We start from the raw sequence: 15,631 nt of genomic DNA on the forward strand, positions 1-15,631 counted from the left end.
TAGTCTTGGCGTCACGCGTTGCTGTTTGGGTTTGGCGCTGCAAGTTTGAATCTACAAAACGGAATCATTTACGCCTGTTATGAAAATAAGGCGGTGATAAGAGCTGATATGGTCGAATGTTTCCAACGAGCGGCAATGGACGCTCGCACGACTTGTGCCAACCACCCGTGACGACAGTGTTGGACTACGTTCGATGGGAAATGGTCGTGTCAACGGACAGCTCAGCCAAGCTTGGGGACTCCATACAGGCAAGCAATTTTCTAGAAACTATTTAGAACACAAAATATCGCTTTGCATCGCTTACAACGGCAAGACGGTTTGTGGCAATCTTAATCTATGCTTGAAAGTCTGGAACGCATGCGGAGTATCTGGACCGCGCTAATTGCTTCAGCACCCACGCGTGCCATGCCTCCAAACTTCGTCGTGTATGTTGAGTAAAGTGTCGTCGGTTTGTGTCAATGCATCCGTTATCCGTTAGTGGCCCTTGATGGCATCCTTACATGTACCCATTTTGTAGCTCAATAAGGAACGGCGTTGTTTCACGATCGGCGTTTGATGAGTCCGGTTTGCTGGCACGTCGACATATGAAGCGCCCCGTGTCTCCTAATCCGAGACTACACTTTTCACTGTTCCTAGAGAGTGCAGGGCGGCGTCGATCAAACTACGGATATCCCTTAAATGCGCTTCGAGTTAGCAGTCTGTCAATCACTTGGCCACATCAATTTTAAGTGTACACATTCATTCACTTTCATCTTTCCGTTCTCTGCAGGATTACGAAGTCTTCAACTTCCTCGGGAAAGGAGGATTCGCTGAGGTGTACCGCGCCAGGTCGAGACTAAACGGACTCGAAGTAGCGATAAAAATGGTGAGTTTAAGTGATGTGCCGGCGGTCATTATTATTTTGAATAATCGCTGATCCCCTTCTTTTCTTCTTGTGTGCGTGTGTGTGTGTGTGTTTGTGTGTTTGTGTCACCGAGCCAATGCACACCAGTACACCCGGATAATTTTGTGATCGTAGTCTGCACAATGGTTTTGAGTGCTTTTTGATTATCAACAGCAGCACAATCAAATAGGAAGTGAATAGTGCCAGAAGCTAATAAAATATGTTTCATAATATTTGCAAATAATGCACAGCCTTCTCACCCTCAATATCAAATAATTTTCACATCCCGGTGTTCACAACATTTGAAAGTTTCTGTCACTACACTGCACTTTATAAAGCATGGTTTATTAAAAGCACAAATGGAGGATTAGGAACTATTAACCCTTTCGGCACTCTGCTACGCTTGTTGTTATGCAGCACATTTTCCTGCTTCGTTGAGCATGTTCTGCATTATAAAAAAATTGCTTTAAAATCTGCTATAGAGATCCCATTTATAAGATGTCTGATTTATTTTGTTCACAAACGGCTTCTGTGTCAGTTACAATAAAAAATAACGAGAAAGTAAGCGTAAAAAATGTTGGAAACATGCAGAAATGCAAAGTGCGCTTCTGTATATTGTTTTTCCCACTCAGAATGCCTTTTTGACTTTTGAACTTGGCCTTCGAAAACTAAGCACAGCATCGTGATGAAAAAAATGAACCCACCCGGAAGCTTGTGCGCTTTTTTCGAGCCTGGTACTCTTGTTGCAATGGCTACAACAACGGAGTGGAGTCTGGTGATCATGCAGCTTTCCACTCTTTTACGAACAACATTTCCGGAAAGTGCAGTCCAACTAGTGTGTGAAACCTGAAACAACTAGAAAATAGCCTACTATGTACTGCCATCTGTGCAAAAACCCAGAAACAGCCGTTCTTTGAGCGGCCAGTGAATTGCCAGCCACTCTGAGTTTGGCCATGGTCGCTGTGACCGGTGGATCGTCGGCTGTGGAAACAAATGGGCTAACTAAGCAGTTTGTTCATAAACTCGGGGCTCTTGGTGCATACGTGGTCATGCATTATCATATAAAGTTTAGAAAGGCAGCCTTGATGGCAACTTAATTCCTGTGTGTGCCTTCGCAACCAAATAAGGAATGTGTGCCATCTGCGGCAATGACAGAGCGCAAGAAAGTGCTTTTTCTGAAGTTCAAATTGTTGTGGCAGATGGTGTTACTATTACATAAAATATGTTACAATGAAACATATTCATATTTAATCCGATAATAGGACCCAGATGCTGCATCTATAGATTGCACCCAACAATAATTATTGCAGAATGACATGTTTAAACAACATTTTATTGCAAGCGATTGTCTTAGCCGGAAAAGCCTGACTGTGCTAGTGACACAGCTTGCTGTCCACTGTTATGTCCACTCTGAATGAAATAAATTTTGTCACATTTCTGCTTCAATTTCATGCATGATCATGTACAGGCAACATTGGAAAGTATCTGAAGATTACTTTTTAAATATTTGGACATTCAAATAGTGACTATTTGATTTCAGGACCAAATCAAACAGTGACTATTCTATTTGAGGACTAAATTGAATAGGACAATATTCGATGCTTTATTTGAAAGTTTCAGATATTTGCGCACCCCTAGAAATAAGTAACTAAATATCCTGTTCTCCTTTGGCAAGGTGGATAAAAGTGTTCTCAGGCGCACTGGTGTGAGCAGCACCAGAGTTCAGCAAGAAGTTGCCATCCATTCCAGGCTGAAACACCCGGCTGTTGTTGAGGTGAGATGTAAAGACACTACACACCGCACTGTGCGTAAGCATTTAACTCCTTCATGTGCATGTGTTTATTAAAAAAAGGAAACTGAATATTATTGTTTTTTAATTGTGAAAGATACTAAGGGAACTACACTGAGGTTGTCAAACATGTAGCCGTCCTGCTAGGACAGTACCTTAACTTCTCCATAGAACTCTCTTGCTGGCAGGTCCCCAACTCCACAGAGAAGAAATCAGATCTTAAATAAGTCAAGTAAGCCCACATGCAGGTGAGGGAATATTTATTTATTATGAAGTGAAGAAAAAAGTTCATGTTGTACAAGATGAAGTTTACATTTCTTTGTGAATGAGTTGCGGCAAAAAGCTAGTAGGTCTACTGGGTCCTCCGCTGTGTATAGAGTTTGGCAGAGTACAGAATGTTCACACAGTGGTGTGGTATTGCATTTACTTGTGAAAGGCCTTCAGAAACTTTGCAATTTTTGTGAAATTTTGACAAGGTATGGGTGTATAGTTACATTCTGGCACCACATAATATGTCATGACTGCTATGCAGGAAATGCAACCAGTGACTGCTCAATGGGAAAACTTATACTTATGATTCTCTATTGCCATCCCTGAACTCAAGCTTACTAAATTTGCACCAAGCTTACTACTGCATTCCCTCATACAATTGCACATAAAGGAAATTCCTTTTGTTGAAACTTTGTTTCCAGAAGCCACAGTTGGGGCTTGGAGGCTTCGCACGAATAAATATTGTACTTACAATGGCACAGTAGCAGGAAGTGCCAGGTAACAATGACACCAAGGCAATGTATAAGCTGTAATACTCTTACAATTTTGTTTCAGCTGTACAATTACTTCGAGGACCGCCAGTACGTGTATCTTGTGGTGGAGTACTGCCCAGGTGGAGAGCTGCAGAGCTACCTGAAGTCACGCAAAGGCCCTCTCAGCGAACCCGAGGCCTGTCACGTATTGGCCCAGGTGGTCTCGGGCCTCCTCTACCTTCACTCTCACAACATCCTTCACCGAGATTTGAGCCTTTCCAACCTCCTTCTCACTCAGAACCTTGATGTGGTAAGACTGAGAGAAGCATCAACCTGCCTGCAGGAAATTTTTTGGAGTGACTGTCTCAGTGATGGAAATCAGGGTATTTGATGTAGCTAGGACAAAATATTAAAATATTGTAGAGGGACGCGACCACTGGAGTCTTCAGATATTCATTATAGCATTGCAGTGCACTTCATTGACTAATTAAGGTCAAGTTTGCACATCTTTCGGCATTTCGTCTAGGGCATAAATTGTAATTGAAAGTGTTGTATTACATGTTAGGAAATGCTCATTGCAGTCATTCTTATGAAGTTGCCTTTTATGCTGTCTGTTATTTTGTAGGCTTTGAAGAAAGCTTGTGAAGCACGCAAATAAAAATAACATGGCTGTGAATTTGTGTGCTCCAAATGTAGTGTTATTCAAGCGTGTTCTCAAATTATAAAGCTTGATTCTAGTTACATGAAAATTACTGCACAGAAAAACATGGAGCAGCCAGTTTGTCAGGTCCCAGTGCTCAGTACTGCAAATGTATGTTTGCAGTAGAAATGATAGATTACTACTTATGTATGTCATCAAATTTGACCTTGCAGATATGACCACAGTAATATTCTCATTGCACTCTTAGTTCAATACTCTGTCGATTATGCTTTAAAGAGCTGTCTTTAAGCTTATAGGTTCACATTCACATTCTTGACAGCTTTCTTGGAAAGCAGCATAATTTAACACTAACGAGATGTCACAAGAAGGGAACAGGACAACTAGGTCAATGTTACAAGTGTGCTGTGACCTGCATTTGTAAAGGGCTTCTGGCATCAGGATAAACCTGAAATTTTAAGGGAATTTGCCAGCTCTGAAAAATACAGGAAAAAAGAAAGCAGAGAATCTACCCCCCCCCCCCTTTCCTGTTTTGAATCATGGATATTTGCCCCTACAGTGGTATGGTGAATTTAGTGGTATGGCAAAGCTGGTGGTGCTTAACGGAATAAAATACCCCACACAATCTACAAATAATGGTGCCTTTTGCTGATTTTGTGAGTGTGAGCCTGGTCGGGCCGTTTGAATATCATGAAGCACATGATTAAATTAAATCTGCTACTGCATCCTATGTGATTTACAGATTACTCGTAGCGCCTGTTGATAATTATGGGCTGGCATAATAACTTGGCAAGCTATAAATCATTTTTACTTGTTACCTGATCCTTCAGTATCATATGCCAGGGAATTTTCATAGAAACAGCCATAGAAAACCTGGATGAATCAGGAAACTTGAATATGCCAACGTAGTAGACACCTGTTTCATTCTTGCTAGATTTAGGAGGATATTTAGCTCTTACCACTGCTTGGTTATCACTACAATTTAAAATTTTGCAAAAAGGTTTTTTTCTATCCTTCAATGAAACATTGATGAAAGGGTGGGAGGGGGGAAGTCAGTCAGCAATTCACAATCGCATAAGTGAGATGCTGCACAGATGTGGACTGGCCTCACTACCTGCCCCCAAATAGTAAGTCCAAATTAACTGGGCAAACAACAAGTGCTTCATTGGACAATGTGAACCAAAGGGCAACCTTGTTGCAGAACTTGATTGGTAGCTAAGCAGCTGTAAGCGCTAGAGCTCTTAAATTTTCTAGAATAATAACCTAGGTCACTGCATGTCTATAGTGCTGAAAGTAGAGATGCATTCAAGCTGCATCTTCATTTTTCAAATGGTGGTGGGAACAAAACCTCATCACGTCAATGCTGTAAGTGGATAGCATAAGTCCTCTAGCAGAGCATTCTTCACACAGGTCAGTGCAGGCAACCTATGGTTTCTTTTTTCTGTTCTTGTGGCTACCTGGTTTGTTATTATGTGTGCAATAATGACACAGTGACATATTGTAACTTCCACACTTTAGTGCATGTCATTGCTTGCTGCTCTTATGTTCCTGTGTTTCAAGAGGCTAGATTAACTTGTTAATCCAATGAGTTTTGCAAGAACTGACCTTATTAGTTGTGTATTAATGTGAACTTTTGGTATTCCCACTTGGGTCTTCCTCAGAAAATCGGTGACTTTGGGCTGGCTACCCAGTTGAAGAATCCTTGGGAACGGCACACTACTCTCTGTGGCACACCAAACTTCATGTCACCGTAAGTGACAGACCGCAAAACTTATTGTGCTACTACCACTGTAGAATACTGAACCTTTTTCTTTGTGTCTTTCTTACAATTTTGCTTTGTTTGCTATCTATTAAACCTTGGCATAACAAATTGATAGGTGCAAAAAAAAATAATGTTCAATATATATATAACATTTCGTTGACCACACTTTATTTCATTGTGTGTTCCACTGGTATAATGAAACTGATAATGCAGTGCTGATGTGGCAGTGACTGTTCCAAACCAAATTTCTGTCTTACAAAGCTTAGTACATGCAAACTACCAGTGGCATGTCAAAACGTTTACGAGAGGTTAACTAATGCAATCATCTAAATGTTTGGATCAAGAAGTGCAAAAAAAATGTCTCACCAAGTGCTCGCACCATTGGCAAGACCTCGAGCAAAGGCTAAGCCTCTTGTGGCATGAAACTGTCTCTAAACAAAGAATGGATGAGGCATCGTGCTGCCTGTCAGTGGAAGCAGTCGCCAGCACCTATTATCATTCATATTACAGTGAATGAAGGACATAAAATTTTGCTCTGCATGTAACTTTGTTATCATGTGCCTATGTCATGTCCACTGCAGAGAAAATGCCTCTCACAGCCACTCCCGATGACTTGCGCCAACAGGCTCCATCTGATGTCTGCAGATTTCTAGCTAATCATCACACCACCTAATTCTATGCCATCCTCGACTCTGTTTCCATTCTCTTAGCATCTATTCTGTTACACTAGTAGATGACCAGTTATCTGCTCTAGAACATTAATGTTGCGTGCCCGACTTTGTTTTTTCCTCTTAGTCTTAACTAGAATATCAACTGCACTTGTTTGCTCTCTAATACATACTGCCCTCCTCCTGCATATTAACATTACGTATTGCGTTCCATTGCTCATTGTGTGGGCGTCCTTAGATTCTCAAATTTCCTTAAAAACCTGTAAGCACTGGTAGGTTGTATTGATTAAACAGTACTTATTTTTTTAAGGATAACAGTAAGCTGCCATTCATGGCTTAGTAGTAGTACTATAGCAGTATTCATACCCTTAGAGAAGCCCTTGTATAGGCTTTCTGACTGCACCCTTGAGCATCCATTTAATTTGGTGTAAGTAAGCCTTGTTTTTAATGAAACGTATGTCAGGCAAACTGCACACAGCCGATTTCCGTTAATTCGACCCTGACCGAATCAACGAAACTGATCGATTCATCCGGCGGGTCAAATTAAACAAGATGCAGAAAAACGCCTGAACACATCACTAGTTCATCTGGCAGTATTTGCCAGATTCCAACACGCCCCGGAGTCAAACGCGCGCTCACTTTCTATGTGTATGCAAAGCAGAAAATTAATGTATAAATGCCCATAAATCTCCTATACAAAGTATAAATCTAACGTAAGCCTGTTTTCCAAGCAAGAAAAATTGGCAAGGGTCTAATATGTGTTGCACGATAGCGGCCCGTTTTTTAAAGTCAGCTTCGCCGCAATACAGCCGTGCTATGCGGTAAAGCATAGCAACGCCGTGTACACGGTTTCGGTTTCGTAACCAATTGCACCGCGACCGCGGAGGCAATTCGCCGCCCAATTTTCATGGCAGAAAAAAAATTTTAAAAAGAGGAAAAGTGCGCATTAGAATCGGGTAAGTACAAAAGTCAGACATAGTAAGCTACTGTTATTACTTCAGAATCTTTCTAGGGCAGGTCAACGATAAGCGTTTTTGCCAGGAGGTGATGTGTTTTCTATGCATTCACTGTTCCCTAAGCTCTGCCGAGGCAGATTCTGCTAGTAAATGGCTCACTTTTGGGGTCACAATAGGGATCAGGCATGTGTATGTTGACTGGTCAAGTTCGAATTATTCGCAAAGGCCAATCTTAGGATTGAAATAACGCAAGTTCTAGCCCATAAAAATGCACGGGCACTGGCCAGGATCTTTGGCCAAGATCTCATATTGACCTGAGTCGATTAACGGAAATCTACGTCATTTTACTTTATTTAGAAATGAGAAAATATTTGGTATTCGATTCAGTATTCGAAGGTCATCTTTCTTTAATATCCCTGTATGATTTGATTCGGGAACTTCACTATTGGAACATCTTTAGTTCAAATGTGTTTGGCTACATCTTGGCCATGTCAGTGCACAAGGAGCTTCTCTGGCTTTAACCGACATTCTCTCTGCCTGCCTACAGTGAGGTGGCAGCCCAGAGTCCGCACGGCCTGGAGGCAGATGTGTGGAGCCTGGGCGTGATGCTGCACACGTTCCTGCTGGGTCGAGCCCCGCCCCACAACTGGGCAGCCTGCTCCCTCGAGCTGCCCAGCGCCTTGTCCCCAGCAGCAAGGCACCTACTCTGCCAGCTCCTGCAGAGGAACCCTCAGCGCAGGATACCCCTGCGATGTACGTGATGCACGACTGCCGAGTCAGGAAGGACACAAAGTGCCATCTTATGCTCTTTTTTTGCACAAAGCCTTTCCGGTTATTTGACTGCTGCTGAGGTTGGCTCCGACAGAAATATAGTACTATTCTGTCATGACACTGCCCCACAGTTAGTGGAAGAAAGCGTAACAGCTGCCAAGGTGCAGGAATACAGTCAAAGCTTGTTAAAGTGAAGCCACATCTGACACAAAAATGCCTCTATTTTATAATAAATTTATTACGGGCACCTGTTTGTCACATGCTTGAGACTGAGTTTTGACTCCATTTATGATGCAGGTAGATTCTTTTAGAAGAGTTAGGTAGCTTGTAAACATTAACAAGTCTTTGATATTGAATAACCTATTCTGGTTTATCTGAAGAAAAATTTGGGGAATGCTTAAGATTTGCCTTTAAGAGAGCAACGTGATAGCATTCAAAGATTCCTGACTGCTTCTCACACTTCCCGGTAACTGGAGCATATCTAACCATAATGTTTACCAGGAAACGCTGGCCGTGAACGCTATGCACGAAGGCGGCTTCCTGGTAGAAACGCGGCCTCTTGCGTGGGCCGCAGATGCGATGGAGGCGAGCGCCAGCTGGAGGTATTGCAAGGAACTGGGCGTGCCAGCATGTGCAAATTGTGGACGCCACAGCTGATCTGTGAATAGAGGAAACGCTGGAAAAGGGGTTTCTTTGAGTTTTTGCATAACAGAATTATGTTTTCTCGTATAGTCAAATTACAATCCGAGAACTATCATGTCTGTAGGTTGTGTGTAAGTCGTAGTTTACGATTTTGTTCATGTATTTTAGCTTGAGATATTCAATTATTTCAGTAAATTCCTTGTGTCACATGGAGGACATAAGTATGGGTGGTTCGAAAATCTTTTTGCCAAAGTGATTCCCGACGGCGGATGCCGACACGGGCTCCTTATTGCTATCGCGTTAAAAAGCATCCAAACTGCACCTGTACTAGCAATTGGCACAGGGAAGGCAGGGAAGCTTGCTGGAAATGGGACTTGGGCCATTTTGGCTTGAACTCAGCAGCTGCCATATTAATGCACTTTTGTCCCTCAATAGTGGCACATTTGTGAAGGTTTTGTTGGTCACAGTGTCACGAATTCTAGACTAGAGAAAGACGAGGGTCAGGGCAACAACATTGAACAAGCTTTCATATACACTTACAGTAAAACCTCGTTAATATGTAGTCGGCAGAGAATGTGGATCAAGAGTGCACGAAGCGATGTATTAATTAACTGACAATGGTAGATGAGTGGCTATAGACCTACCGTCTAAAAAAACATGTTAATTCTCACTTAAACACATACACAGACTAGTTTTGTTTGCGAGCAGGCAGCAAAAAATATCTGATTTTCACTTGCAGCCATGACAGCCTTGCAGGCACGATGGCATCCTCGAACTCGGCAAGGCTGAGAGCTAGTTCCTTCATCAGGCCCCACGCCTCTGTAAACACCCTCATGACGGTCGATGCAGTAGCCACATTGGATACTGAAGGGCCATCATCCATATCGTCATGGATGACGACGACGTGGAAGCTCTAGAAGCTATGGGAGCAGGAAACACATCATGGCTACAATGTTTTGACGTCGCTCTCAGTGGCAACTACAGTCCAGAAAAGGTCAATGCACCGCAGTTTCACTATCTATGGTCAGCGCGCAAGACATTTCACCGATTCCATGCTTTTACATGCAAAAAAATTAATTAAATGCTGCGCACTAACGGTTTTACATGCATGCATAACGGTTTTGCATGCATAAACAGTCCTGCCACCATTGAACATTAGGTTCAGTGGCGGCAGGACGGGGGATTCATCATGACTGTATTTAAACCGGAATTACTTATTAAGCAGTTACATGTTGATGAGGTTTTGCTGTAGTAAGCAATAATAACAAATAGTAAGCAACAACAGAAGGCTACAAACTCTAAACTACACACGAAAGCCACCCTAAATGCACAGAACACAGTTCACAACAGCTGAAACATGTACGGTTGAAAAACATTCTCTACCCGTCACACGTCACCTTGATGGCGGGCACTGGTAGTCAACATAGCACAGGACCTCGTCGACTGCCTGCTAGTAGGTTATAGGCTTCATGGTATGCACCTCCACAGTGCACGACGAAGTTGTGGGTGACGAGTCAGGTCATCGGGCTCTGTTGCTGCTGACGACTGTGCTGCCACTGTGCTGGAGCTGCAGGTCAGCATATGGACGTCTTGCCGGTGCACAGCCTGTAGAAATTCGCACTCGGCACAGGCCACAACTCCTTTAAGACGTCCCCAGAGCACAACTGAGGAGCCGAGTCTTCACCTTTCCAGCACCACGTCAGCTTTCTTTCACGCCAGCTCAGCAGCCTCTTCTTTTTCTCGCTTTCTTGCTTCTGTTGTCATGCCTCCCATAACCTTTGCTTTCTTCCCATTTTGTTGCTCTTTTCCTCGTGTGACGCATAACATCTTTTTCCCTTTTCTGGGTTTATTCTTCATGCCATGCATCACTCCTTTTCTTTCTTCCTAATAACCCATGCTTATTACGCATACTAGGTATTGGAATAATGTCTTTTTTTCTTTTGCAGCTATAAAGTTGTTTATGTATCCTGAAAAGCCACATAGATTAAAGGCCAACTACAATGAAATTTGGCTTTGGCTAAACTGGTAATAAATGGGTAGTACATACTATACTAAAGCAATTTTGGCAAAGCTGCAAAGTTGGTAATTGTCTATTTTTCTTATAAGCAGCCATTTAATCACCTAAGCAGATGACGCGTGCACCCGGCAGTTAGCGTAAGCCCTAGCACATAACCTTTGAGATTTTATAGTGCGCCACAGGCAGCTGCAGGTGGTGCCTTGTCTCAGAGGTCACACCAACGAGTCACGAGGTCCGAGTTGTGTGTCACTTCTGCCAAATGGTTAACAGAAGTGTTCTTATTTTTACACACACACGCACCACCACACATATGTATAGTTTCAGTATCAAACAAGCATTTCGCGCTCGTTTTTCGAAGGTAAAATTTTTTATAGAGGCAGTTCTGTATCTACACTATATGAATGTAAGCTTTTTATGTGGTCCAAAATTTTGTTGCAGTTGGCCTTTAAGAGAGGACTATGAGAAATGTTTTTCCCCTTTGTCTACATTTTTATGCTACGAGTTTGGGTTTACATTTGTTGCTCTTGGTGTAAAGAGCAGTATCATACAATGTTGTATGTTTAAGTTCTTTTTTGCAATAATACACCCATTGTTATAATGTTCTACTTTTTTTCTTTCCCTCCTAGCCATTCCAGAGCAGGCTTTCATGCTACAACCTGGCCAACCTCTGCGGCCGCTTTCTTCTAAAGTGGAGCCACCCAAGAAGCCACTGAACACAGCAGGCCTTCGGCCAGCCCGTCTTTGGGCACGGAACATGCGAGTGAGGATTGCTCTCTCTCTCGCTCTCTCTATTTGATCTTATAATTGTATGTTTCCTGTGGCTTAATATCAATGCTGCTTTGGATTGCATAAAAACAAACCCTCAATTTATTGTTTCTCTATAAAGTAGAATGACATCGACTATATTCTTCTTAATAGCAGTACAATATATTTTCTTAAAGTCTAAATTAAGTTAACTTTAAGTGTTCTGTTCGTGCAATTACCTGCAAAAGCTTCGCATTACTCTATATGTGATGCATCCAACACTTTAGGTGAAGTATTCAAGAAAAGTTTCTGGGCTCTCAAAAGGCATTCTTTTAGTCCCTGCTTAGAGAGTGCATTCTTTAACAGGCTCCTCACCAGGCCTCACAGCAAATTTTGGTTATACGCTGGAAGTTAAGTCTCCTCTAGGGAGCATTCTGCCGAAAAAATTTTTCAAGTCAGCTCATAATAGCCGAGATAGAAATATTTCAGTGCCACGAACCCATGATTGCGGCAGGTGGGCTCCACTGCATAGCAAGACTCCCTCTCCACTGACCCCGTCTATCTAGCCTTCACAAGTGAAATTCCTTCCCTGCGTTCTCCCATACCAGACCTTGAGGATCGCGCGACCCATGTGTCATGGGCCCCGCCTTTTTCCTTCGCTTTGTATTTATTTATTTTTTCGGCGCTTCACACTCTGCAGACGGTGTCACGCGCGAGCTGTTGTCTCATTCGTGCAGCGCACAATTTTGTGCGCTGTGCACAACGAAACATGACTAACGGTATAATTCAGTGCTACACGAATACTGAGGCAGAACAAGTGGACCGCAGAGTGTGATCTTTCGCAGGAACACGGTAGAAAATGGCATAGTGTCGGTACCTGCGCACGTGACCGCACGACCGTGGGAACAAGCAGACGAAGTGAAAGTACATCTCTCTTGCTTCGGTGCGAAGTAAAACAAAGAACATGCAGACATTCCGTTTGTGTGTTTTATAATTTCTCTAAACTTCAATTCGTCAATTCAAGCAACAGCGTGGTGGCCACGAATGAAGAGGGAAATGGCATTCGGATTGAAATTTCAGATCTCTCCGCAACGTGTAGCGATGTAATACTTTGCAGACACAATTGTTATCCCGCAGTGCACATATGCTCTGCACTTGTCAGCTCAAAATGGCCAGACCTGGTGAGTGGCCCTTTAATGGAGACCCTAAATTTTAAGTTATACATGATGGCCACTTTTCCTTTTCATGCAACGGATTGTTCTGCTGGAGTGTTCCACTGGTAGATATACTATGTCCAGTGCATACCTACCTTCCATGTTTTGTTTACATTTTTCTTGTCTATGCTAGGTGTAGTCTGTTTCATCTCAACACTGTCTCGAGATGTCACACTGACACTTGCTTTTCCTGTTTTCTTTCCACGATTTCGCAAAGTGGCCCACCTCAAGGCCTTGTTTTGAATTGCAAGTGGTGCAGCAAACATTTTTTCCAGATCAGCCAGTTTAGAAAGTTCTGGTACCCCGAGCAGTCAGTATACTTCTTTAATGAAGTATCTTCGCATTGTGCATTTTTGACCCTTCGTACTAGTATACCACAATAACAGTCAACAGAACTTTTTTCACTGGTGGCATCCAGGCAATAGGTGAGGTGTCGCTGAATTTATTATTTTCATACACTCCAAGTATACTTCCCACTGGTGAGCTGGGCCTGAGCATCACCAACTTACTGCACCAGTTGCTCCGCTCTTCATTCCACTCATCTGGCTTTTTTCTTCAGCGCCATCTCGCAACACCCCAAATAATGTCCTCCATTGTGACCCTTAACTGCACCAGCTGAAGTGTACTTGAATGGCTAAGCCTGTAGGGGTTTGGCACATTAACAGCTATTCGGCGTAAACTTAGGAGATGCCATCAACCGCGTTGCAGCTGAGCATCCTGGAGGATGGAGAAGTGTGCATAGAGTTCCTGAGGGCAGACCAGATGACCGTGAGCCGTGTTCTGCGCGTGTCGGGTGATGGACGTCGAGTGGTGCTGTATCGACCAGCCACGGGCCGTGCCCCGGCAGATGGGCCACCGCCTCCAATTCCAGCCAACCGCCAACCACTGCCTTGGGATGCCCTGCCACGTCCCTACTGGCCCAAGTATGCCTGTGCGACTCGCTTCGTTGACCTGGTTCGCCAGAAGACGCCCAAGATCATCTTCTATGCCGACACTGCGCTGTGCATCCTCTTGGGCAGCGGCGACTTTGAGGCCAGTTTCTACTCAGGTAGGTGGAAGCTTCAGTCTAGCGAGAATTATGGGACGAGATCGTACTGCACGAGAGTTCTAAACTAGGCTACATAGTTGGTTTGTTTAGCATGACAGGCAGCATGGACAACAGAACAAAAAGTACAGATAGGGCGGATGCACTGACTGTTATTATTGATTTTTATTCAGAGTTGTACAGTTGTAACACAGATTATTTATTAATTTATTCAAATACCCTAAAGGCCCGGGCAGGCATTACATAGGGGGGGAACAACAGTAAGTACAAAGCAATGCAGTACTACGATTTGTGCAGAAGCCATTGACTGTTAACAGTATGTTAAAACGGAAAACTTAAAATATAAAGACATATTATTTATTTAGATGATGCAAAATCAGAGTGCTATTTATAATTTGACGGCTGAATGAGCAAGTTATACTAGACAGTGTCATGCTTTTGTCATGTGCCTTGTACACTGTAAGACTCATGCTGTATACTCATACTTTATGGACAGTCCTGTCCATACCGCTTGTTCAATAATTCGTACTGTTCACCATGCTGAGATTGTGCTCTAAACACAACAAAGTTTTGGTAAATGGCACAGTGACACAAAAAAAATATCATGCGTCCTTTTTTCTTTTTCACCTCTTGAACTGCTGAGAAGCCTGGTCATTGTGGACTTATGGAGATCCCATGTTGTGTTTTTGCCTTGGAGGATAATGTAATAGTGCTGAGGAGCATGCTTCAGGACATTGCTGTTTGGGAACTTTTGTCCTGTGACAGACCTTTGTTGTCTGTCACAGGATTGCAGCATAAACTGAGAAACAAGAGAACTTTAACTAGAGCCCTGCATTGTCTAAGTAAAGCCATCTGCTGACTTCTCTCTCCCCCCCCCTTTCTTTTTTAATGGCATGATTATCAAATGACGTGTGACATACAGTAATGTCTCTGGCAATGAAACATACAACACTTTTCACCAGCCGTGAACACTGCTTCACACGTTCAAGTAGAAGGTGACCAAGAATGTCACAACATGCAAATAATAAAACTGCTGTATATATCCAGCACGCCTTTCACAGTCTGTCATAAAGCATTAATATTAGGGGTGGATGGACATTCAATGTTTCTAATTGTGATAATGTGTAATATTGGATTCGAATATGAATCCAATATTACACATTAACTATTAGTATTCGTATTCAAAAAAGAACTGCTATTCAATACTTTTAATTACATGAAACTAACCAAATATTTTGCAAGAAGCAAATGTTAAAGTCTACTTACTGTTCTCTGTTTGCTAAAAAAATATAATTGCAAATTATCAGAAGTGACACAACGACTAAAGTTTTTGATGCAGTACAGGTGCCAATGGGCAATTCAAGCATTGTTTTCGGCTTTGCTTCCACCAGTGATGTTTTAGTTACGAAGTTTTCATGCGTTTTCTGCACAATACATTCAGCAACTTTTTTCCCCACAGCTCCAGGTTTCTTTTCTTTTTTTCGGCAACCATTTGTTTGATGTTTTTAGAGTTTATTTGTGACACAGGTCTAAATTTGATTAGAGGTTATTTGTGCAATATTTTTTTATAACAATTAGTGAGAAAACTGTTCCTTTGTCCCTGTTAGCTGCCTTTCTTGAACTATTCACTAAAGGCACGGTACCTAATGAAGCCAAAATAATTATATCCTGCTGTAAATATATTGTTATGTGTAGCTGAAGCCGAATGCTATTTACAATTTATTTACAGGGAAGCTAAC

General features: G+C 42.5%; 1 protein-coding gene across 1 annotated transcript in view; it reads left to right on the forward strand.

Annotated features, from left to right (window-relative positions):
- Positions 1–15,631, forward strand: part of SAK (polo like kinase SAK) — a 23,847-nt gene continuing 8,216 nt past the window's right edge. Inside the window, exons 1-8 of the mRNA XM_075689580.1 lie at positions 1–248; positions 770–865; positions 2,559–2,657; positions 3,498–3,725; positions 5,735–5,823; positions 8,007–8,212; positions 11,516–11,649; positions 13,556–13,895. Of these exons, the coding sequence (XP_075545695.1) occupies positions 117–248; positions 770–865; positions 2,559–2,657; positions 3,498–3,725; positions 5,735–5,823; positions 8,007–8,212; positions 11,516–11,649; positions 13,556–13,895 (1,324 nt within the window). The 5' untranslated portion in view covers positions 1–116. The remainder of the gene's footprint in view (positions 249–769; positions 866–2,558; positions 2,658–3,497; positions 3,726–5,734; positions 5,824–8,006; positions 8,213–11,515; positions 11,650–13,555; positions 13,896–15,631) is intronic.

The sequence above is a fragment of the Dermacentor variabilis genome, chromosome 4 (genome assembly GCF_050947875.1).
Source record: "Dermacentor variabilis isolate Ectoservices chromosome 4, ASM5094787v1, whole genome shotgun sequence".
In the NCBI taxonomy this organism is placed as follows: domain Eukaryota; kingdom Metazoa; phylum Arthropoda; class Arachnida; order Ixodida; family Ixodidae; genus Dermacentor; species Dermacentor variabilis.